Source organism: Achroia grisella, unplaced genomic scaffold (genome assembly GCF_030625045.1).
Source record: "Achroia grisella isolate CSIRO2021 unplaced genomic scaffold, CSIRO_AGI_Agris_v1 utg1174, whole genome shotgun sequence".
Lineage (NCBI taxonomy): Eukaryota > Metazoa > Arthropoda > Insecta > Lepidoptera > Pyralidae > Achroia > Achroia grisella.
The window spans coordinates 2509170-2536311 of record NW_026712590.1 but is presented as its reverse complement, the minus strand read 5'-3'; the positions used below and the strand labels follow the sequence as shown (position 1 = coordinate 2536311).

Genomic DNA, 27142 nt, shown 5'->3' with positions numbered 1-27142 from the left:
GCCTTCCATATCGCGCACATACCGTTCAGCCCGACTGCGCTTTGCAATGCAGTTGCATTAGAATATTTAATTAGAAAAAAATAAGGCTAATCTTATGCTAACCTCTGCAAGAATTTTAATATTATAGTATTTCTTTATTGGGCTGTTAGGGCTATTATATGGTGCTTGGATCTGTAGCACTGCGACCTAATATTATAGTAAGAATAATACTAAATTAAGTAAGTTTGAGATAATTTTTTCAAACTCGCTATCATATGCACCACACAATAGCAAAGTAACTCCGACACGTTCAGTCTAATGTGTTACACTGTGAAAGAAGACAAACTGAAATTTAACAATAATGTTTTATTTATTATTGTCAAACGAAACTATATGTGACAGTGATTTTTTTTTGTCATTAACTTGAGTGAATATTAACATTATTAAAACTAATTAGGAGATTTTAGATATTTATTACATTAAGTATATTTTATTTTAGATTTCTTTCATAATGTATTTCTCTATGTTTATGTTAGACGATATCGACAGTTTTATCCCGATTTTGGTGATTCATTTTGCATTAACATACGAAGTTACCGTCGTGGATGTGGTGTTGGATTCATTACTAATTTTGTGACGATTCATAACTGTTATTGTAGAACTTATCTGTTATTTTAAAATTATAATTATATGTAATATGAAAAGGTAAAGTGTCTTACAGTAATTTATCGAGAAAAATGTCAAAATGATTGGGATTAGATTTTCTGTGTGTTAGATTTTAGATAAAAAAGAAAAATGGGGTTCTGATAAACGAAATGAGTTCGACGACCTCGGTGGTCTAGCGGTCAAGCACACCGCTTTACGACCGATGGTCGCGGGTTCGATCCTCGCACGGCACACACATTTGTATTCATGAGTATGATTGTTTGTATCGGTCTGGGTGTTTTCTATGTAAAATATGTATGTATTTACAAAAAAAATAATATCTATGTATATATCAGTTATCTAGTACCCATAACACAAGCTCTAGCTAGCCTAACTTGGGTCTAGATGGCTCTGTGTGAATTGTCCTGAGATTATTATTATATTTATTATTATTATTATTATAATAAGTAGAACTAAAACAATTTATTTATTACAATTCCATATTTATCTACATTCATTAATGTAATGTATAAATAAATAAATATCAAATTTAAAAAAAATACAAAAAGCTATAATCGTAACTGAGAGAGCTACTTGGAATTTTACGAAAGATTTTGATATTATTTTTACTTTTGTAATTATTTTTATATTATTCATAATGTTGAAGTTTTCATACGGAATTCATAAAATCGAGGTACTCTGAAATAGTATTAACCTCGGCTATAAGGCGACTGCAAGTATAAATTGCTAAGTGGATATGTATCATACGGCTTCATTACTGCACAACTGAATATAATACAACCATTCATTTACAGAGCAAAGGTAGAGTCCACACCGACAAAGGTTATTGCCTTTTTTCACAATTTTCTTTTTAATACGACGCGATTCTCTCTTCCTTGTTCTGCTTGAAACTCTATATGAAAAAGAAAAAATGAGTAAAGCTATTATATAATTAGATACGACAAAAAGCGATTTAAAAGACTAATCTCTTTAATGTCAGGAACAGCTTGTTCTAAAAAAGTGATATAGATAACCTGTATCACATAGAAAAGCTATAAGTTATCATTACGCTATGACAAATAAGAGTGAGGCATTGTTCTTCAGTCGAAGATGCCCATCTTTAATGAAACATAGCAAAATTTCTTTAAGTCAGGAGAAAAAACTGTGGTAGGTAATTATAGGCCAACATTTTTCCCATATGAAAAAGAAAAAATGAGTAAAGCATATTATATAATTAGGAAACTAGGTACACAAGAAACAAAAAGTACTGCAATGTTAAAAGACAATAGTTATACCTACTCAAAATTATAAAGTTGAAGAGTTTTTCTTGAAAGCATTAATGTCAGGAACAGCTAGTTAAATAAAAAAGTATTAGATAACCCATATCACATAGAAAAGCTATAAGTTATCATTACGCTATGACAAATAAGAGTGAGGCAACAACGAAAAATGTTGCAAAAATATAAATACAATATTTATTTTACAAAATGTGATTTATAGCATGTCGAAGAGTCTTTGCGAGAGTGCTTTAAGGAATCAAATATCCTCACCGTTGCTTCTCAATATATAAAATAAATATATATTTTTTGATATATAAAAGCACCATGGATTTTACCTAAATGTCGTTTGGCTTGGCAATTCGTTTTATGGCAATTGCGTAAGGTTTTACAATAAAATACCAGAGTCTGTTATAAATCTGCCAGAAAAAAGATTTAAATGTCAAATAAAACACTTCCTTTGCAAAAAAGCTTACTATAAAATTGAAGAATTCGTTAACGATAATAATGTTTTTGTAGAAAAATTTTAAATACATAGCACTGACAATATTATCTGATTACACTAATAATGAAGCGATTTCTATGTTGATTGTCGCATGCCTCAACTTGTTACACTGTAATTATTTATATAAAAAAAAACATCTATTAAAAAGAGCAACACACAAGGCTCATTCTTCTGTGATGAATCTGCATTCTGAGTTTTATGACTATTCAAAAGTGCTTGTAATGAGTTTAACTTGCTTTGTATCAATGTTGTATTTGAATTTGAAAACTGATATGGCTATTGTATGAATATTGTCCGCAGGCTTGACTCCTTATTGATCTGAATGCATGACTGATACCATAGGCCTCATACATTTCTATTTTGTGACGTCCATGTTGTTATTTTCATTTTTGTTTTTATTTACAACTTTATGGAAAGTTGTATATAAAAAAGAGACAACAGTACAATTTACTGTATGTTACGTATACATTAACTGTAGGAATATATATATTTATAGACGAACCCTTTAAAGAGATTACGTGTGTACAACATGTAAGACTTAAATTCAATAAGTTAATTGACACCTTACTGGCGAGATATTGTATTTTTCTAAGTCTTCCTTTGCATTTATTATGTACTTATAAAATTGTTTGTCCCACTAACTATTAACGTATAACCTAAACTACTAAGAGTAAAGCTGATTTGGAACAGTCGATTGATATAGAATTCATAGAAAGTGAATGTGGATACCTCTGTCTATTTATCTATGGACGGTAGGAAAAAATAATTAAAAACTTGACATTCATATGCGGCTAAAATATCCTAGATGAATAATATTATTGATTTCATTTGATTTGATATAGGTTCTGCCAACAATCAGCTTTCTTTGAGTGCTGTGTTTCAGTTGCAGTGTGTGAAATAAAAGATTACGTGGGGGAATATCTTAGTTACATCATTTCAGATGTTATGTTGTTTGGTTTTGTACCTCGTTGAACTGGAGCCTGTATTAAATAGTTTCTGTACTCAAAGATATCTAATTCCTGCGCTGTTGCTTACGGCAGTCTGGCGTGAGCTTACAGCGAGTGTTGTTTATGCATTTTATATATATTTATTAATGTAAAAGTGTACATATAATGTGTATAAATATAATACAACGTAAGTGTCTTAGATGGCATTTGGAGATTTCTTGTGGAAATGGAATATAGTGTTGCGGCATTAAACCTGTGATAAACAGCAAGTAAATTATAATGGAATTTAAATAATATAAAAGGAGACTCATTTAAATAAAATAAATATGTATAAATAAGAGATCAAATGTTTGTGAAAGTGATTCACGATAATAAGGGACGCAAGATGAACTTAGCAGTGATATTAGTGTCTATGTTTTTATGTAAAACTGAAGCTGGAAGAGTGCAAGCCGCTGTTAGCTTTCTGTAAGTATATTGTATGATAAAGTTAAGCTCAGAACACGATATTTGTCCTTTTTTATGTAACTGGAATGATAAACAAGTTCATGATATCACTCATTAGTTGCCATTCTGAAGAGACTAAGAAATCATTGTACTATATCCTTTTTTTAAGCTTCCATATTCTGAAATTTCACTGCCATATTGCTACAATTAACTTATTCATCCATACAATTTTTTATGGATAGTAATATAATGATTTGTTAAGGAACCAGTGGAGTATGATGCGTATGAACATGAATTCAAGTTTGTTAACCCATTTTGGCAATTTATCACGATTGTTTCCAGAGGGAATCACGTAGAGGTCAATCTGACCAACAATGGGGTTATTAGTCCACATTAACACTCCCCTTCTCCTCTCTATACTAATTTTATAAATGCAAAATCTATCTATCTGTCTGTCACTTTTTTACGACTAAAGTGCTGAATTGATCTTAATATTTGGAATTATGAGAACGGACATACACAATTTTATATCTCAGAAAAATTTGTGCCGACGTATTAACAGGTATAACAATTGGAAATAAACAAACCTACAATATTATTTTGTATTAAATAAGAAGTAAATATTCTTGTTCAACAGAACAAACGCATCATATCAAGAGATAGAACTGAAGTCGGAGTCAAGTCTATCACTCCGCGACATTTTGCCGGTCAAAGCCAAGTACTACGATAAAAATAGGGCTCCCAAACTGTTGGGACAGCCCACCATAGTCTACTTCCACGTTACTGTACTCTCACTGGACTCCATCAACGAGGAAAGTATGGTGGGTATTAAGAAGAAAATACATTTGATTTGTCGATATTTTTATAATTTAAACAGACTAGCTGAAGGTCCACTTGATGGGAAATTTGAAAGCGCTGATTACCAGTAACTCTCCTGCGTTTCCATAAGTGAGGACTAAGGAGTCAGTACTCTGTACCCGGCAATTTTGCTGCCATATTTTGTACTACAAACCGAATAAAATAGAAGTATCCATGCACACGTCTTGTGGAACTCATTGCGGATAATTTCTAAAAGATTCGTAATAGATTTAATGATAGATTGTATAGTTAGAAGAATAAAGAGAAATAAAATTGTAATGTGAGCCACATTACAATTTTCTGCTGCTAATCCATCATCAGTGCAGTCCAAAGCTACTTTCTATCATCATTTATTAAAAAAATAATACCAATCTTCTAAATTGCTACTTTTATTGAATATCCCTGCCCCCTTCAAACGGGGTTAGAAATTGAAACCGATGTCCTCACGTTAGAGATATCCGTCAGAGAGTAGTATTTTCAGTCGTTTTATAAGTCCGTTCAGTTCAGCGGGTTTGGAGTGTACTCTGCACTCGCGAGTACAGTTGTAAAGACCGCTATGACCAACAGCATAAGAATAGTTAAAAAAAAATTAACATTTGTAATACTCCAGACATACGTAGCAGACATCTTTCTGGCACAATCCTGGCGAGACCCCCGGCTCCGGTTACCAGAGAACATGCATGAAGAGTACCGAATCCTGGACGTTGAATGGTTGAACAGCATCTGGAGACCGGACTGCTTCTTCAAAAATGCAAAGAAGGTCACCTTTCATGAAATGAGCATACCCAATCATTATTTGTGGTTGTACCACGACAAAACGCTTCTTTATATGTCGAAGTAAGTGCATTTTACAGCAATTCTTAGTTGAATGAGTTATATATTATCAGACTATTTATACATTAGGATTCCATATTTTTCCATAATTAATAGGTACTATGTGTGATGTGCCCACGATTTCACTCGCGTGAAATTTATATAAGCTACATTACTGCAAAGTTTCATCAAAATCCGTTTAGTAATTTTTGCATTAAAGAGTAAAAAACATTCATACATCCATTTATCCATCCATACTCACAAACTTTCACGTTTACAATTAGTAGGATTATAAATGCGAAAGTATACAAAGGTGTCGCAAAATATTTTTCATCTTTGTTTTCATCACATCACATCAATACTAATTTTAATCAAGTTTATTTCATACAAATAAAAGATCAGGTTTTAAATTTTATTTGTGAAAAACAACCGTTTGCAAATGTAGATACACCGTACACTTCTTCAAACTTGTTTAATCTATAACTAAAATTCTAAATATCTCGCTGGAGCATCACCTAGGAATTTCGTCTGTGATTAGAATATAATACAAAAACTCTTTATTAAAAAAAAACAAAATTTATGCACATTTGTATAGGCATACTTTTTTGCCTACCACTCCTTCGGAAAGCTGTCTCATCATCCTTTCCTTTAAAACATTCTAATTGGGTGACAAAGATTTGTAAGACTCTACTCGCTCTAAAAAAACAGATAGCGAGGTGGTTAATTCAGCAATATATCCTATTTGTAACCGATTTCAAAAAAGGAGGTGTCTCAATTCGGCTGTTTTTTTTATGTGTTAAAGGCTTACCCTGGTGCTGTCATGTGCAATGAAGTTTGAGTCGTACCCTCATGATACTCAGAGCTGTTCTATGATGATTGAGAGCTGTAAGTGTAATATTGTGATAATGAAGTTATTCCTACACTGTTCCTCATAACTCACCACGGGTTAAGAGACCACAATCAATCAATGTCAATAGATTCTTTAATACCTTCATAATTAATAAAGGATCAAAATGGTTCATACTAAATCCACACCGATTGCACTACACGTTTATTTGCGTCTGTGTGTGTGTATTACACACACATGCGTAAATCCATGCGATTAAATCTAAAGTTGAGCGACATCATTTTGTAATAGTCCTCTTAATTTCTTATATTGATTAAAAATATTACTTAGTATTTCCTTATTATTTTGAAAATTTTATTTTAAATATAAAACAATACAAAGTAAAGAAGTTACATGATTTATTAGTAGTATGTCAAAGGTCCAAATAAATTTTTCATGTACTTTTATTTGTAGTATCACATACGGTACATGATCTGGTGTTCATATGGAACCTAACTGATCCATTGGTGGTCAACCCGGACATCGAACTGCCACAACTCGATATCTCAAACAACTACACATCGGACTGTACCATTGAATATTCTACAGGTAAATATTTATTAAATACTAAACACTGTTTTCTAGTATCATGGTTGTTAAAAATTGCACACATTATAAATAAAACTAGATAAATAAAATATCGAGAAGAATGAAATATCAGGAGCTCTTAATAATATAAGAAGGGTAAATATCACGTTTATGTTATATGTATAACTAACGAAACGTCCCGGATTCGCATGGATGCATTACAAATGTTTTAATTTCTCGGCTTGTTCTATAATGTAATACGCATGTATCTAATCATATAAATAAAATTGGAGTGTCTGTTTGTAATATTGAAATAACTTTTATGGAGTATGGAGAATGGAGTAGAATGGAGTGGAATGGAGTAGAATGGAGTGGAATGGAGTAGAATGGAGTGGAATGGAGTAGAATGGAGTGGAATGGAATAGAATGGGGCGGAATACAATAGAATGGAGTGGAATGAAGTAGAATGGAGTGGAATGGAGTGGAATGAAGTAGAATGGGGTGGAATGGAGTAGAATGGAGTAGAAAGAAGTAGAATGGAGTGGAATGGAGTGGTACAGAAAAGAATGAAGTAGAATGGAGTGGAATGGAGTGGAACAGAATAGAATGGAGTAGAATGGAGTGGAATGGAGTAGAATGGGGCGGAATACAATAGAATGGAGTACAATGGAGTTGAATGAAGTAGAATGGAGTGGAACAGAATAAAATGGAGTGGAATGGAGTAGAATGGGGCGGAATACAATAGAATGGAGTAGTATGGAGTGGAATGGGGTGGAATAGAATAGAATGGAGTAAATGGAGTGGAATGGAGTGGAATGGAGTAGAATGGGGTAGAATGAAGTAGAATGGGGTGGAATGGAGTAGAATGGAGTAGAATGGAGTGGAATGGAGTGGAATGGAGTGGAATGGAGTGGAACAGAATAGAATGGAGTAGAATGGAGTGGAATGGAGTGGAATGGAGTAGAATGGGGTAGAATGAAGTAGAATGGGGTGGAATGGAGTAGAATGGAGTAGAATGGAGTGGAATGGAGTGGAATGGAGTGGAACAGAATAGAATGGAGTAGAATGGAGTGGAATGGAGTAGAATGAAGTAGAATGGAGTAGAATGGAGTAGAATGGAGTGGAATGGAGTGGAATGGGGCGGAATACAATAGAATGGAGTAGAATGGGGTGGAATGGAGTAGAATGGAGTGGAATACAATAGAATGGAGTAGTATGGGGTAGAATGAAGTGGAATGGGGTGGAATGGAGAGGAATGGAGTGGAATTGAGTAGAATGGAGTAAAATGGAGTGGAATTGAGTAGAATGGAGTAGAATGGAGTGGAACAGAATAAAATGGAGTAGAATGGGGCGGAATGGAGTAGAATAGAGTGGAATTGAGTAGAATTGAGCAAAATGGAGTAGAATGGAGTGGAATTGAGTAGAATGGAGTAGAATAGAGTGGAATTGAGTAGAATGGAGTAGAATGGAGTGGAATGGAGTAGAATGGGGTAGAATGAAGTGGAATGGGGTGGAATGGAGTAGAATGGGGTAGAATGAAGTGGAATGGGGTGGAATGGAGTAGAATGGAGTAGAATGGAGTAGAATGGAGTAGAATGGAGTAGAATGGAGTGGAATTGAGTAGAATTGAGTAGAATTGAGCAGAATGGAGTAGAATGGAGTGGAACAGAATAAAATGGAGTGGAATGGAGTAGAATGGGGCGGAATACAATAGAATGGAGTAGTATGGAGTGGAACAGAATAGAATGGAGTAGAATGGAGTGGAATGGAGTAGAATGGGGCGGAATACAATAGAATGGAGTACAATGGAGTTGAATGAAGTAGAATGGAGTGGAACAGAATAAAATGGAGTGGAATGGAGTAGAATGGGGCGGAATACAATAGAATGGAGTAGTATGGAGTGGAATGGGGTGGAATAGAATAGAATGGAGTAAATGGAGTGGAATGGAGTGGAATGGAGTAGAATGGGGTAGAATGAAGTAGAATGGGGTGGAATGGAGTAGAATGGAGTAGAATGGAGTGGAATGGAGTGGAATGGAGTGGAACAGAATAGAATGGAGTAGAATGGAGTAGAATGAAGTAGAATGGGGTGGAATGGAGAGGAATGGAGTGGAATTGAGTAGAATGGAGTAAAATGGAGTGGAATTGAGTAGAATGGAGTAGAATGGAGTGGAACAGAATAAAATGGAGTAGAATGGGGCGGAATGGAGTAGAATAGAGTGGAATTGAGTAGAATGGAGTAGAATGGAGTAGAATGGAGTGGAATGGAGTAGAATGGAGTAGAATGAAGTAGAATGGAGTAGAATGGAGTGGAATGGAGTAGAATGGAGTGGAATGGAGTAGAATGGAGTGGAATGGAGTAGAATGGAGTGGAATGGAGTGGAATGGAGTAGAATGGAGTGGAATGGAGTGGAATTGAGTAGAATTGAGTAGAATTGAGCAGAATGGAGTAGAATGGAGTGGAACAGAATAAAATGGAGTGGAATGGAGTAGAATGGGGCGGAATACAATAGAATGGAGTAGTATGGAGTGGAATGGGGTGGAATGGGGTGGAATGGAGTAGAATGAAGTAGAATGGGGTGGAATGGAGTGGAATGGAGTAGAATGGAGTAGAATGGAGTAGAATGGAGTGGAATGGAGTAGAATGGAGTAGAATGGAGTGGAATGGGGGGAATACAATAGAATGGAGTAGAATGGGGTGGAATGGGGTGGAATGGAGTGGAATGGAGTGGAATGGAGTGGAATTGAGTAGAATGGAGTAGAATGGGGTGGAATGGAGTAGAATGGAGTAGAATGAAGTAGAATGGGGTGGAATGGGGTGGAATGGAGTAGAATGGAGTGGAACAGAATAGAATGGAGTGGAATGGAGTAGAATGGGGTGGAATGGAGTGGAATGGAGTAGAATGGAGTAGAATGGAGTAGAATGGAGTGGAATGGGGTGGAATGGAGTAGAATGAAGTAGAATGGGGTGGAATGGAGTGGAATGGAGTGGAATGGAGGAGAATTGAGTAGAATGGAGGGGAATGGAGTGGAACAGAATAGAATGGAGTAGAATTGAGTGGAATGGAGTAGAATGGAGTGGAATGGAGTAGAATGGGGTGAAATGGAGTAGAATGGAGTAGAATTGAGTAGAATGGAGTAGAATGGAGTGGAATGGAGTAGAATGGGGTAGAATGAAGTGGAATGGGGTGGAATGGAGTAGAATGGAGTAGAATGGAGTAGAATGGAGTAGAATGGAGTAGAATGGGGTGGAATGGAGTAGAATTGAGTAAAATGCTCCATTCGACTCCATTCTACTCCATTCTGCTCAGAATCAATTCCACTCCATTCCAGTTCTACTCAGAATTCTGGAATTCCATTCCCACTGCCATTCTACTCAATTCCACCTCCATTCTAGTTCTACTCCATGGACCCCATTCTGGGGTTCATTCTATGGATTCCAATAGAACTCCATTCTACTCCATTCTATTCTGTTCCACTCCATTTACTCCATATTCTATTCCACCCCATTCCACTCCATACTACTCCATTCTGCTCAATTCTACTCAATTCACAGAATAGAATGGAGTAGAATGGGGCGGAATACAATGGAATGGAGTAGAATGGAGTGGAACAGAATAGAATAGAATAGAATTGAGTAGAATGGAGTGGAATTGGAGTGAAATGGAGTAGAATTGAGTAGAATGGAGTAGAATGGAGTAGAATTGAGTGGAATAGAGTGGATGGAGTGGAATGGAGTAATGGAGAATAGCAGAATAGTATGGAGTAGAAGAATGGAGTAGAATGGGAATGGAGTGAATGGAGTGGAACAGAATAGTGGAATGGAGTAGAATGGGGTGGAATGGAGTAGAATGGAGTGGAATGGAGTAGAATGGAGTAGAATGGAGTAGAATTGAGTAGAATGGAGTAGAATGGGGTGGAATGGAGTAGAATGGAGTGGAATTGAGTAGAATGGAGTAGAATGGGGTGGAATGGAGTATAATGGAGTAGAATGGAGTAGAATGGGGTGGAATGGAGTGGAACAGAATAGAATGGAGTAGAATGGGGCGGAATGGAGTAGAATAGAGTGGAATTGAGTAGAATTGAGCAGAATGGAGTAGAATGGAGTGGAATGGAGTAGAATGGAGTAGAATGGAGTAGAATGGAGTGGAATGGAGTGGAATGGAGCAGAATGGGGGAGAATGGAGTAGAATGGAGTAGAATAGGGGAGAATGGGGTAGAATGGAGTAGAATGGAGTAGAATGCTCCAATTCGACTCCATTCTAGAATCCATTCTGGAGTGGAATGGACTCAATTCCACTCCATTCCACTCCATTCTACTCAATTCCACTCTATTCTACTCCATTCTACTCCATTCCACCCCATTCCACTTCATTCTACCCCATTCTACTCCATTCCACCCCATTCTACTTCATTCTAATGTAGAATGGAGTGGAATGGAGTGGAATGGGGCGGATTCCACTCCATTCTAGTTCCACTCCATTCCAGTCCAGAATTCTATTCTACAATAGAATTCCAGTAGTATGGGTAGAATACTCCAATATTCTAATTCCAGTAGACTACTCCATTCTGCTCAATTCTAGTCAATTCACAGAATAGAAATGGAGAGGAATAGAATGGAGTGGAATGGAGTGGAATTGAGTAGAATTGAGCAGAATGGAGTAGAATGGAGTGGAATTGAGTGGAATAGAGTGGAATTGAGTAGAATTGAGCAGAATGGAGTAGAATGGAGTGGAATTGAGTAGAATGGAGTAGAATAGAGTGGAATTGAGTAGAATGGAGTAGAATGGAGTGGAATGGAGTAGAATGGGGTAGAATGAAGTAGAATGGGGTGGAATGGAGTAGAATGGAGTGGAATTGAGTAGAATGGAGTAGAATGGGGTGGAATGGAGTAGAATGGAGTGGAATTGAGTAGAATGCTCCATTCGACTCCATTCTACTCCATTCTGCTCAATTCTACTCAATTCCACTCCATTCCACTCCATTCTACTCAATTCCACTCTATTCTACTCCATTCTACTCCATTCCACCCCATTCCACTTCATTCTACCCCATTCTACTCCATTCCACCCCATTCTAGAATAGAATTGTGGGAATACAATAGAATGGAGTATGGAGTGGAATAGGGTCCATTCTATTCTGTTGGAGTAGAATGGAATGAAGTAGAATGGGGTCCAGAATGGAGTAGAATTCTAGTAGAATGGGGTGGAATTCTAATGGGGTGGAATGGGGTGGAATGGAGTGGAACGGAGTGGAATTGAGTGGAATTGAGTAGAATGGAGTAGAATGGAGTGCTAATTCTACTCAATTCACAGAATAGAATGGAGTAGAATGGGGCGGAATACAATAGAATGGAGTAGTATGGAGTGGAATAGGGTGGAATAGAATAGAATGGAGTAAATGGAGTGGAATGGAGTGGAATGGAGTAGAATGGGGTAGAATGAAGTAGAATGGGGTGGAATGGAGTAGAATGGAGTGGAATGGAGTGGAATGGGGTGGAATGGAGTAGAATGAAGTAGAATAGAGTGGAATGGAGTAGAATGGGGTGGAATGGAGTAGAATGGAGTGGAATGGAGTGGAATTGAGTAAAATGGAGAGGAACAGAATAGAATGGAGAAGGGTTTTTTACTACATGCATTTGAATATAAGTACGATACATACATCAAAATAACCTTTTTTTACAATTTTTGTCTGTCTGTCTGTTTGTTCCGGCTAATCTTTGAAATGGCTGGACCGATTTTTGGCAGGTAGCTGATGTAATAAGGAGTAACTTTTAATTAATAAATTTTTTGTTGAAAATAGTTAAATCCGACGCGGACAAAGTCGCGGATACAGATAGTCATAAATATATAAAAGTAAATCATGATGATGATATCAAAATTATTAAACATTTCAGGCAACTTCACCTGCCTAGCCGTTGTGTTTAATCTACGCCGTCGTTTGGGCTACCACCTGTTCCACACCTACATACCTTCCGCTCTGATCGTCGTCATGTCCTGGATTTCATTCTGGATCAAACCCGAGGCTATTCCTGCTAGAGTCACACTGGGAGTCACCTCATTGTTGACTTTAGGTTTGTATTTGCGATTACACACTTTATAATAAAATTGAAGTTTGTTCTGTTTTGCTGTTTGTTGCTTATTTTGTTTTTGTTGTTCGTTGAACTCGCAAATCTCAGGAATTACTGGGTCGAATTGACAAATTTCTTCAGTGTTAGATAGTCCATTTATTAAGTAAGTTAAGACTATAGGGCATATAATCCCATGCTATAATCCCTTCTTTAATTCAAAGGGGATAGAAATTACGACGGCTTGAGTCAAGATTCGAACCCATAGCGGTGCCATCAGACTAAAGTCGTATCCGTCAGGCGGGAGTTGGCCTTCAGCCGCTCCATAAGTCCTTCCGCGGGTTTGGGGTACCATCTGTACTAGCCCCCTAGCTTTCATAATATTAGTAAGATTATTATCAGGTTGGTCGTTATCTTCTTTCTATTCCAAATACAATAAGAAATTATTTCTTCCAGCGACGCAAAATACGCAATCCCAACAAAGTCTTCCGCCGGTTTCTTACGTAAAAGCTATCGATGTGTGGATGTCATCGTGCTCCGTTTTCGTGTTTCTCTCCTTGTTCGAATTTGCTGTAGTCAACAATTACATGGGACCCGTAGCTACTAAAGCCATGAAGGGTTACTCCGATGAAGATCTGTCCAGAGACTTGGATGCTTTTAAGGTAAACTAAAAACACAGATTTCATTTTTTTCACGTTTGTATAAAATTGTGCTGTTGGTTTTTGTTGTAGTAATAAGAAAAAAGAGTTGGTAAAACGGAAAAAATATATTAATAATAGACAACTAACATATTAATAACAGAAAAAATAAATTGAAGTAACAAAAAAAGAATCTAAAAAGGAACTATAAATTTCAAAATACAAATTTAGATATAAAAACACATTTTATTAGCCAGTAACATATTAGGAACAGAAAGAATGAATTGAAATTCATTCTTTCTGTTCCTAATATGTTAGTCTGTATTAATATGTTTTCTCCGTTTTACCAAGTCTTTTTTCTTATTACTACAACAGTTTTCCCAAGAAAAAATTTACCACGATAATATTATTTTCAACACTATTACAAATGTCCCGGTTTAGTTTACCCGTATTATCGTGGTAAATATACCGTTTACATGATGACTTCTAAATTTCATAATAGTAAATTTAAAGTATATTTTTAACAGGCTAATACATTTGTTTTAAGTTATACATATAACATGTTTATTTATGAAATCTAAAATATATTATAATTATATATTTTAATTTCTAACTCTTCTACTAATCTGGATATATTTTTTTTAACTTGACTTAATTTTTTTTGATTTTGTCTGAAGTGTAATTTTTTTAAAAGTTATGTTTAATTATTTTTACAGCATATATTCCCAAACCCAGTGGACCCACGCGCCAGTACCTCAGCATCGATACCACAATACGAGACTTTCTGTAATGGCAGAGAGACAGCCGTCTACATAGACAGATTCTCACGATTCTTTTTTCCCTTCTCATTCTTTATACTCAACGTTGTCTATTGGTCTACGTTTTTGTAGATTATTATTACTTTTTAAGTATATGTAAGTTGTAAGGCACGATTTACATTATCCAATCTGCAGTGCATTGCTGTCATCATTGTAAGTACTGTCAGTGTGAGCACCATTCTTTCTGCCTCGCTTTACATTATTGTAAATTTATGTGAGGTCTCTTAGTTAATTAGCTCTCTTAATTTGCAACGTCAGGTCTTTTCGTAATGACTTCGTCATAGTAAACGGTAAAATGCTGAAATTGTATTAACTTCATATAGCATAGAAATAATAAAGAAAATATTGTAGTATATTGTATACATTTATCCGACTTCCAAAAGGTTGACTGAGTGAAAATAATTTTATGTAATAAGGCGTCTTTTTAAACGTATTTTATTTGTTTTTATATTACTGGAATGGTATATAAGTTGATGATCTAGCTATCTAGCTGGTAATTGGTAACCGTCGCCTATACATATACATAAACAGTACCATATATATTATTATCATATGACATTCCGAAGAACTAAGATGTTATGTCTCCATATGTTGTAATTTCACTGCTGTAACTACAATCTACAATCAAAACTCAGCTTACAAAGCAAGCTGCATAGCGGCTGCAATAGGTGTGAACTAAGTACCCACTACTACCCTCGAAGACGACATTACTTCAGTACAAAGTCTATCCTAGTTAACATTTATATTCAGGAAGATTAGTTTATTTAAGTAAATCTTTTTGACTAATTTTAAGATATTCTAATGAAATTAAATTAAGTGAATATTATTTATTATAAATGAATGGACGTGGTAAACTATTCAAAATTCTAACACAGTAAACTGGTAACATAGCGCCTTAATACCATTAATAAATATACTTAATGCATTCTAGATTGGATAATGAAACCGTGACTCTATAAGAAAATTATTGCTAGTTAATAAATATAAAACAAAAAATACAACAACAACATAATACATAATCGTAACATTTACCGCAATAATATTATTCATATATTGTCATAGATATTTATAAGCCGTTAAACAGGACCCTAGTAATAGTGTCAAAACAACGGGATAAGTAATCTTTTTTGGTAAATATCGCGTTTATGTATATTTATAATTAAAAACACCCGTGAATTAATAATTAAAACAGAATTGATTAGCTGATTTAGAACATCGGATTGTTTTGATTCTGTTACGTATGGTGCAATGATTAAATGACAAGAATTAAGTTGATAAATTATATGAAATTAAATTAAAAATATTGTTACAAGAAGCTTATGCTTTATGCTTCTTCTTCACTGTATATTGTAAATAAAGTATATTCTATCTACTTTACATAGATTGTATCTTAATTATTTCATATCTGTTCCTTTTTCAGTACATTCGAGAGATATTACTTTGTTAGTAATTTAGGATTCAATGTTTTTTCATAAATTTCATATTATTAACAGAAATGATAGAATATCTGTATATATGAGGAAGGTTAAAAGTTGCGCCAGTTATAGACAAGTTGCAAGGTAACACATTGTCTTGATATAGGCATGTTACGCTGAGAAGCCAGAACCATTTCTTAAAGAAAGCATTTAACATTAGTGTGGATGGGTGGAAAGGGAGAGAATGACCGAAAAAGATGGATGGATTATGTGAAAGATGATATGTTTTAAAGGAGAGTAAGCTCAGATTTGACGGCCGATAGGGATCAGTAGAAGAAAGTAAAATATGATGGCATTATGATATGTTGTATAAATCTGTACTACCTGCTCTTATACATAGAGACAGATAGAGTGGCTTTGTCATGAAAGAAGTAAATTTTAGAACTTACTGATCTGAGAATATCTTTCAACGTTTAGAAGATTATACCAGAGTAACATAGACTATATATCACATAAAATTCATAAATTTATAAGAACCTGAACGAAACCGTGGAGGCAACTAGTTTCAAAATGTACCTTGAATACCATCCAGACAAATGTACCTATACACACACATCACATACAATTGTATGTAAATATCTTGCGACTTTACATACACGTTTTCTGTATGTATATATCATAGAATAGACATATTAAAAAGGTGATCCAAACGTTACATTAGTCCAACTCCAAAATTAGGCATACAATTGAATTCATTATCGTATGAAGTCTAGACTAACTTTATTAAGGCCAAGTACATTTATTATGAATGTTGCCACTGAGCATATTAGGATTTCTGATTTATACTATAATTTATATAATAATGGTCCGTGAGTTCTGAAGGATAATTTAAACGGGTATTTTATGTAAAATTAGCTGAGTCCGCAAACTTTGTTTTGCCATAAAAAATAGTTAGCGATAGGAGCACGAATATTTAGGGGTTGTATGTATTTTTCAATGCTGCATTAGAATAAAATATGATGTTGAAAAAAATTAATATTTAAGACTGGACAAGCCACTTGACAACACTTAGGGGTATAAAAAATAAATTGTAGCCGATTCTCAGACCTACTGAATATAAAATTTCATAAAAAATTTTCAAGCCGTTTCGGACGAGTATGGTAACTTGTGTCACGAGAATTTTATATATAAGATGATAAAAATATGGGCAGCTACCATGCTGGTTTATTGAAAGAGAATTTAGATTACAGATTACAATGATACCATATATAAAACATAAATAATATTATCTATTACATTAACAACCTCGTCAGCGAGAATGAAGTAAATTGATCACCCTGAGTAAAAAAAGTATATGGGCATGATCTTACTGGTCGGGTAACAATTGGACGAGAAAAATTAAAGATCTTGCCAGCTATCATCTATGTACAGCTGTAAACTGCAGTGGGCTGATGATTATGACGCTCTTTCTATCGAGGCAGCAGACGACACTACTTTCTATTTATAATATTATAAGTGCCTTCTCACAATTGCGCTAGACCAGGATTCATAAATTAGTCGCTATGTAATATTATGTGTAAGTAGTTTATTCCTCCTTTTTCTATTAGAATTTCTTGTCATTTCATCATTAAAATGCCAAGAGCTGATAATTCAACTCACTTTAACATTTGTAACATTATTGATGCAGAGTTTTCAAGAGTGAATAGTTTTTTGTGATTTTAAATGACCTTTCAAGCTCAATTTTGAAATGTCAAACATGTCGGACCATTTAAAAAATAGAATAGAGTTTTAAAGATCTATTTTTTTATGTAATTAGAATAGAAAACAAGTTAAAGGCCCACCTGATGGTAAGTGGCAACGGTTGTCTATATATATAAGACTGAGGTAGCTTGTCATACGACGTTTTACGTAAGAATGTAATTTATGAAAATGGTGATGCGGTTGAAATAGCAACAAAAAAAAATATTACTTGGATTTTTGTGATTCCAAATAAAGTATTCAGCCTGCTTGAAGCCTATTGGAAATAAGCTGTTCTTCATCAGATATTCGCTTTAAGCCAACCTTCGCTATGAATACGAAATAGGCTGCCGAAAATCGCAGACACAATCACGTATTTGCATACAACATGCTGTACGTCTAGACGGTACGTGGTCAGCGTAAACAAACCATGGACAGTATGCAGATGTTGGATGCAGTTCCATTAGAACAATGAACTCCTTGAACAATGCCTCCTAGTATTATCTATTTAGACATACCTGCTGTTAGTTACTGCCTATCCACCTTAAGTGCTTATTTTTCATTTACGTGGGGAAGATCCCCCATGGAGGCACATCTTAGAGATTGGACGGGTACAGTGAGAGTCCTACTCACTAAAATCTCCACCGCATACCATCTAGCCGCCTTAAGTACCTTTAGTTACCTACGTTAAGTACATGCCAGGAATTTCTAAGAGCAATCCAATTCGTAACAAAGTAATTCGCCAGAGAAGTTAGCACACCGACAGTTCAACGAATATGCAGACTGAAGTAGTAGTGAGCTGATAATGTTGTAGAACCGATATTCACTGGACCAGACGTGTTCCAGATAGACAACGAATCGGCAAACTATGTAACACGTCCTGTTGCTGAGTAAAACGACGATGATCTTGCTCTACATTTCTTTTAAATTGAAGGAATGATGCAATTTAATTAAAACGAAACGTTGAGCACTCTCGTCTGCTCACTAGCAACGTTGAGTGGCCTTCCACCTACCTTTCTACACTTCCCAAGCAATAAATTATAAACATATGTATAGGTATAGAAGTAGAATTTCCAAAAAGTCGTCTGCCTACCTCAGTTTCATCTATTCCAGCAGCCTAACAGCTTATTTTGTATCCTGACATCTTAGTTCTTAGGAATGGCAATACATGACTATACATAGCCTATACAACATTTCTCAGGCATAAAATATAAACAGTTCTCTTTAATTTGACTTATAGTATTAGAGATTACCACGTTCACATAACTAAAAAAACCCTTTACTTATATATAAATGTATATTTACTGTAAACATAATATTCCCAAGTACATTAATGTACCTAAAAGTGGAATTACCAGAAAAATCGTAATACACCCGCTGTAAATCAGTTTTACATCAGTCTTTATTATCTTCTAATTATAAAGCAGACAAACCACACATCGTATGCTGAAAATTTCCTGCAGATGCAACTATGGTACAAGTCATAGGACATTATCATTGTTTGCGTCACGATTTGAATCGGATTTATTTGATTATTTCACTTCTTACTTATGTATTGAAAAGTTGTAATTGTTAAAATGTGATGATAAAGAAATTCTGGGATTTTTATTTTGATGTTTATGTGCCGAAGTCTGATTGGGTTTTATTCATTTTGTTTATGAAAGACCTGTCCTATATTACACGTTTGCTGGTAACGTTGGATTCTTAATATAATAACAGTGTTTAGTTTTTCGGAGTTTACTACCCTCGTAACGGTATCTGCTCTCTCTCTTTTTGTAATATTAGTATAGATAATATTCTGTTCTTCATATTTTAACATTTTTTTCATTCTTTATAAGTTGTTATAAGAATTTAACTTACATATTGCTTCTGCAATTTGCTTCGGGCAGGATTATTTCAATTAAAATACTTTGTAATTTATGATTATTGATTCTTACTTCTTACCTGTGCCGATGAATTCGTTTTTTTGATACACTGTATTATTTTTTGTTTATATACATACTGGAAATATATAACAAACCTCACAATTACTTTTAAATTAAAAAAAGCATTCGAGTTTAACCAATTGTAGACAAAATATGAGGTACTTACTCAATATATATTTAAACGGGTAATTAAGTGAAATTGGGTAATGCCTACTCATGTACAGAGAAAACATTAAACGTTATCTACTTGATGAAAGTTTTCTTTTATTGAAGGATGTAGACAAAATGCCATAACTTTCAAGTCTTTTGAATTTGATTATTTATTATCGCTGCTGTTTATAACATAAGGCACACAATACGTCCCTTACAGTGACATTTACAGCTCCACAATAAAGCTACATGAGGTTAATAAACTTGTAAACTTGGTTGCAGTCATAAAAATGTTATTTGCAATCGTCTGGTTTTCAATAATCTCTGTAATATTATCTTATTTAATTATTTATTTACTTTTAAGGATCACCAACATAAGATATATTTTATTTATGACATGAGTAATATAATGGAAGTAAAAAATTACATTAATACAAGTATTTAACTATAGTTACTAAGTAATTAGATTCCGAAGTAACGACACTGCAATCGTTGCCCCTCCGATCGATCCCCCGTCCAATTCAAATGGAGATCGAACTTACAACAATCTGAGCCGAGATTCGAACTCTAGCGGTGGACTCTGACTAAAGTCATATCCGTAAGGGTCTAACCTTCACCCGCTCCATAAGTCCTTCCGCGAGTGCTGAAGTTGTAAAGTTAAGGCAGAAGTAAAGGGTAGTGAAGCTGTAAAGGCCAGCTGCTGCGAAGTATTAGATAGTTCGAAAAAAAAATGTACTTCGTTACAGATTATACCGAAGTAGGTATAATCTGTAACGAAGTACATTTACATATTATTATTTACATATCCTATGTAACATTTGTAACAGTATAGGTACGAGTATATTGCGAATGTATGTAGTACCTACTCCTATTTAGGATCCTTATTATTGAAATTTAATTTCGAGAATCGATTGATATATTGGCCTCTGCTCAGATCTTGACCTGTCTGGTGCATCATTGCATACTATTAAATGCCACCTTGATATCACTTGAAGCGTCTGGCCGAATTGATTGATTGATTGTTATTATCAGCATCTGTTTTTAGAACGGCTTACTCTACCACAGTTTTTTAATAAGCTATTATTATAGAATTACTTGCTAACTCCGCGGTTTTACTCGCGTTAAATTTCAATTTAAAATATAGCCTATGTATTATTCTGATGCATAAGCTATATTACTGTAAAGTTTCATCAAAATCCGTTCAGTAGTTTTTTTAGTTGTGAAGTAACAAACATCCATACTTACAAACTTTCGCGTTTATAATATTATTAAGATTCTTTGTTCCCTTGACTAGTGTTCGTATCTGTGCTAACTGTATATGCTGACTGGGCACTAGTAGAAGATGATAGGATGAACATGAAGTCAGTTCAGCTAGCTGGGAATTGATAATGATGGTTTCTATGGGTAAACGCGTGGAGATCGACCCCACATGGTATTATGTAGGATTGACTATTAGGAAGTCCTGAAGGAAAATTGATGAAATCATTATTGATGAACTCGCCATAGTGGGCTAATAAACCTAAGATTATTTCTATGCTGCCTATCTGATATAGATTCAATATGATTTGATTTGATCGAGTGTAGTGTCTATCTGTAACCACAGATAATATAATATTACATACTATAACTAAGCGTACTCTTCAGGACTGTTATTCTAGATCGGCAGATCAGAGATATCACTCATGCGTTGGTATTCCAGAGGATCATAATCCATGCCTCTCATCCTGTAAGTTACACTGCCTAATCTGCACTCTGCAACCGAAATACAGCTTACAAAGCTTATTTAGCCATTGAATTAGTTTATATGTCTATAGTCGACGGCGATCACCTCCATCGGGTGGGTCATCAATTTGTTTGGCATAAAATAAAAATACACATATCATCATTTCCACAAATAACCGTTATCAGGTTGAATACAGCCGGTATCCTATCATTATTGCTCCATATATCTTCAAGTGACAGATACGCAGTTCATTTTGTATTACAAGAAACGAACAGACGAATAGATAATTTTAATTAATTACGTCGTTTCGTATTGTATTCAATTTGTTGTATTTGATTGCGAAATGGAAATAGATAATTATTGGAGTTTTATGATGCCTTACAGTTATAATATAACTAGCTGGGCCCGCGGTTTCACTCGCGTGAAAATAGCCTACATGTTATTATGATATATAAGCAATATTGCTGTAAAGTTTCATTAAAATTCGATTAGTAGTTTTTGCGTGCGGCGAATGGTTGAACAGCATCTGGAGACCGGACTGCTATTTATTTATTATAGCTTTGCATTCCATAATTTGACAGTAGATAGATAAATAGGTATATTTCAAAGTAGGTTATTATTGACCCTGTTGGGCAGCAAGCGGAAGAGAAGAGAAGACGAGTTATTATTTATGTAATTATAGTATTGGATATATAATAATAATAATAATAATAATAATAGTAATAATTAATAAATTGAAACTGTATATATTTAATTATTAAAATTGTATAATAGCATTTTTAATCAATAATGTCTTGAGATTTCTTATAAATATTATATCATTTTTTCCTCTTTTAAAGAAAGTGGTAAGTGATTACATATATTATATTATGCTTCTTCAAAAATGCAAAGAAGGTCACCTTTCATGAAATGAGCATACCCAATCATTATTTGTTGTTATATCAAGACAAAACACTTCTTTATATGTCGAAGTAAATGCACAGACTATTAATTAATAAATTAGGAATTAGGATTATTATTAAATTAGGATTCCATATTTTTACATACATACGACTGCTACTAGCTGTGCCCACGGTTTCACCCGCATGAAACTTATAACGTGTTATTCTGATATATAAGCTATATTACTGTAAAGTTTCATCAAAATCCGTTTAGTAGTTTTTGCGTGAAAGAGTAACAAACATCCATCCATATTCACAATCTTTTCGTGTTTATAACCTGCCCAACCTCATCTATCTATATCTATATATGTGCTATTAGTTTATACGAATAAATAAAATCGTACTGTATTTGTAATTTTAAATGAACAACTTTACACTAAATGCATATAACAAGATATACGATATTTACTTAAAAAATATATTTAAAAACTGTTGGTTTGGTTCTTCTTGCTAATCTCTGAAATGGCTGGATCCATTTTGAAGGGACTTTCATTCGCAGGTAGCTAATGTAGTTAGGACCAAATAAGTCTACTTTTATTTTAGAATTTTAATTATATTAATGAAAATAAATAATTTCTTGTGAATAAAGTCGCGAGAAACAGCTAGTTTACTATATATGTACATCAATAGGCGATGGTTGGTTGATGATGGTTTAACATCAGGTGGGCCGTAAGCCTGTTTGGTTGCTTCATAACTCCAATCACAAAAAAAAAAACATCAAACGTATTTCTCTTATATATGGTAATCTTAATAATATTATAAACGCGAAAATTTGTAAGTATGGATGTTTGTTACTCTTTTACGCAAAAACTACAGAATGGATTAGCTTATGCATCAGAATAACACATAGGCTATAGTTTATATTGAAATTTAATGCGGATGAAACCGAGGGCACAGCTTATATAAGATAAATTACAAATTACTACGTATTGAGCGGAAGTTCATCACATTCACCCGCATAGTATCATTACGGTGCATGTTATAATAGGGGTGGATACAATGGGTCAAAAGCACGCAAGCTAGCAGATGTGTTGAAGAAATATGTAGTAAAACTATTTATAAAGGGAAAAATGTTTTAATGGTAATAGTAGACAGTGAAGTTGATTAAAGACTACAAAAATAAACTTTGAATTATCAAATCTAGATATGTCTTTTTTTTAGGATAAAATAGCCAAATAAATGCATATGGCAATGGTATTAAACATACAGAAAGATAATTTAAATGTGATATTACATTACTGTATTAATAAATATATATTATGTATAAAAACCAACTTGAGTTTTAATCTTCGGCAATCTCATGCATTATTAATAAATAAATTAATGTAACAGTAGGTGGCGAATTAAAACTTAATCACAAAAAGTAACTATATCACGCTATAGGCAGAGTTCTGTAACATATGTTTTGACCTATATTTATCAAAGTATTTTGTTGTTCCAAATTCATTCCAATACATCTAGCAATTTGTATTCGAATCCTTAGCGAACAAACCGTCAGTTTTATCATTGTCAATATTTAATAATTTTGTTAGCTATATAACTATCTTACCAAATAAATAATCAGTTATCGACAGCTGATAATAGAATTCTATTAAGTTAATAATATTGCTATTAAAATATTGAATGGTGAAAATTTAGGTTATTGAGTATTTTAATGACGAATCATAACATTGAAAAAAAAAGATTGTCCAAAATATAATAATAAAATATGGGGTGGATTACTCTTATCACTTAGGGGTAAGGAATAATAATCTATTCTCAGATTTAAACTTATATCAGTATATAAACACAAAATTTCATAGACTCGCTCGAGCCGTTTCGGAGGAGTTTTGTTAAAAACACTGACATGAGAATTTTATAGATTAAATAAAAAAATAAAGTAAACATAAAACCAACCACTAACGTCCATTGGCACAATAACATTCAATAGTTACTTACTAACACATTTCCTTTCGCATTAAGCTCGCAATAAACGAGTTCCTAAAAGAGAGTAAAAAATCCTTCCTCTCTCTACCACAATGACTGCGTTGTAGGGCTGTAGTACAGTCCGCTTGAAGAAACTCGCAAAAATGCTATTCTTCTTTTAATCACAATTTTTTTTATAATATGGTTACAAACTAGCTTATGGCTCATTTGTAAATGGTTAGCGTAATATGGACGTTTGAGATACTTAATTAAAGACTCCTGCCGATAAACACTTCGAGTACGAATATAGTCATTTATTTTGAATATAGGGAGAATAGTTAAGGTCTACTTGGGCCTGGATAGAGTGGTAGAAGAAATCTGTACTGAAGGCGGTACGTTTGCAGACCAGTATGTAAGTAAATAAATAAGTAAATTTTATTGGAAGCAGATTCTCAATGGTCATGACCAGTATGCCACTGGTACCCCGGTGGGTCAGTATGTTTTGCGATTCACTGTCGCGAACTCTTTTAACATAATATGTTTCTTCTTGCAAATTTAGATTAAGAAACTGAATCTAAATTCCTTGTGTTTTAGGAAAGAAACTAGTTCCAGTTTCTTTCATTTAACTTGTAGAAAGAAAGAAAAACATTTATTGACAACCACTTCATCCACATATTCCTATAACAACAACAACTATATATTAGGATATACATATATGCACACATACACACGCCTATACATATATTGTACATTGGTGAAGGTTTAAAATAATAATTATTATTAAAACTTTACTTTGAAAATTTCATTCAAATCAATCGAATTTTATTAAATAATTATATGTAAAATATTGGCTATGATGATATATCTGCGGACGAGTGTACGTGCGCGTGCGCACCGGATGGGACCATTGTCCTTCGCTAGCCTTGGCTCCGTTTCGCGAGATGGCGACATCAATCAGGAGCATCCACCACATAGGGGCTCATTCTTTACGTTTAATGCGTTGCATTGAAATTTATTGCGGGGGTGAATTATATTAACTGATCGTGTGAAACTATATTTATGGTTATAACCAAAACATTGTTTACATTAATATTTTGATCTAATGTTTATCTTTTATGTATAAATAAAAAAATAATAATTGCTGTCGATCCTGACGACCTCGGTGGTCTAGTGGTTTAGCACGATGGTACCGGTTTTGCTATCTTGCACGTTACAAACATTTGTATTCATATGTATGATTCTTTGTGTCACTCTGCGAGTTTTCTATGTATAATATGTGCCTATGTATACAAAAAATTGTAACCTAGTACCCATAATACAAGCTCTGCTTAACATGGCACTAGATGGCACTGTGTGACTTGTTTTGAGATATTTATTATAATTTATGGATTATAATTATATATTTAATATAATTGAGCAAAACTTATAAAGCTACTATTACAATTGAACCTAACATAGTAATTGTTGATTTTTTTCTGTCTGCTATTAATATGTATCTAATTTTAGAAATGGCAAAATAAACTAAGTTATATAGACAAATAATAAAATATCCAATTACCACTAATCTCAATTCCCACTAAAATATACCAATTACCACCAATAAACGTCAACGTTGGTTAACTTTCGCATGACCTAAATATAAGATTCGGACGTCGAAAATTTCTTCTGACCCATTTCTTAACAAGGCGTCAAGACCCCGAGGTCCTTTATGCCATTGCGTCGAAAAATATATTTGAAAAGTTCAACGACTCTAAATGCCTTGTGAGTTACTTCAGTTTAGGAGTTTATTTCGCGAAGTCTTTAATATGAAAATTGGAGAATACATAACGAAGCAACAACTAATTTTTTTCGTCAATACGTTACGCTGGGACAGGGCTAATCGTAAAAGCCGCGGTGGCCTGGATTCGATCCCGTGACTTAGGCATATGGCCGTGAGAATATTGGTGTTTTTAGTGAGTCGGAATAGCACATCACCTGTTTGCCTGCCCCGGAGCAGGTTGGTCTTCAAGAGGATTTTCTACAATTAAAAAAAGGGTTTCCGTAAAAGGTGAATCAAGGAGTTTTTCTTTAGAGACTACAACGTGGGTTTCATGAAGAAGGGAATATTGAGGTTCGCGCACGCGGTGTTTCAGGCATAAATAGGCTATGGTAACCGTTGACCATCAGGCTTGATTGTTACCATTGTGGTAAAAAAAAATCAAGCCGAAAAGTCTGAAAAAGTATCGCCGTAATGTACATATGTAACCGCTTAACTTCGAAACGATAGCATCAAATTAGATAATTCTTTTTTTTAGTGTATTGGGAATTATTAGATAGAGTTTTTATATATAAAATATTATAACAATGAATTTACTTGAATATGCTTTCCATATTTTACTGATTTGGTAGTTGCAAGCATCTCATAATTTTTCTTTTCTTTACCTCCACATTTATCAAAGTTTCTACTCATAGCAAAGGCAGAAATGTGTCAGACAATGGGACAGACTACCTGAAAAAGAATTGTCCTGCCAAAAGTGGAACGGATGGTTACTTTATCCATAACCTTAGGCCTTTAGGAGCACACATTTCGCCAAGTCCTTAATACGAAAATTGGAGTGTACACAGATAATTAAAATGATTTCACGTGTCAATTTGTGTCAGGGCGAATGACCCTATTCTTAATAGGGATGGGATCACAAACGTCGATATTTTTTATACTATTTATTCCTGTCTCGAATATATATATGTTTTTCAAGAAGGGTATATTAAAGATTCTTAACACTCGGCAAGGCCAGGTGTCAGAAATCTATACATACAATGAAAGTGTAACTAATTGCTGGCTTTGTATGCAAGATATACGAGAAGACAATAAATAAATCATATATAGATATACAGATAATATAAGATATACAAGAAGACTATTCTTGGTGGATTTTATCAATGTGATAAGGCTCAAAACAAA

The 27142-nt window shown here is 34.2% G+C and overlaps 1 protein-coding gene across 1 annotated transcript; it reads left to right on the top strand.

Moving 5' to 3' along the window:
• The first annotated feature begins 369 nt into the window (after positions 1-369).
• On the top strand, positions 370-15670 carry LOC131851423 (glycine receptor subunit alpha-2). The gene is made up of 9 exons (XM_059201924.1): positions 370-462; positions 3554-3818; positions 4435-4618; positions 5266-5492; positions 6271-6353; positions 6769-6903; positions 12779-12955; positions 13406-13611; positions 14304-15670. The coding sequence occupies exons 2-9, from the start codon at positions 3700-3702 to the stop codon at positions 14475-14477; spliced, it is 1305 nt and encodes a 434-aa protein (XP_059057907.1). The 5' UTR covers positions 370-462; positions 3554-3699; the 3' UTR covers positions 14478-15670.
• Positions 15671-27142: the final 11472 nt, after the last annotated feature.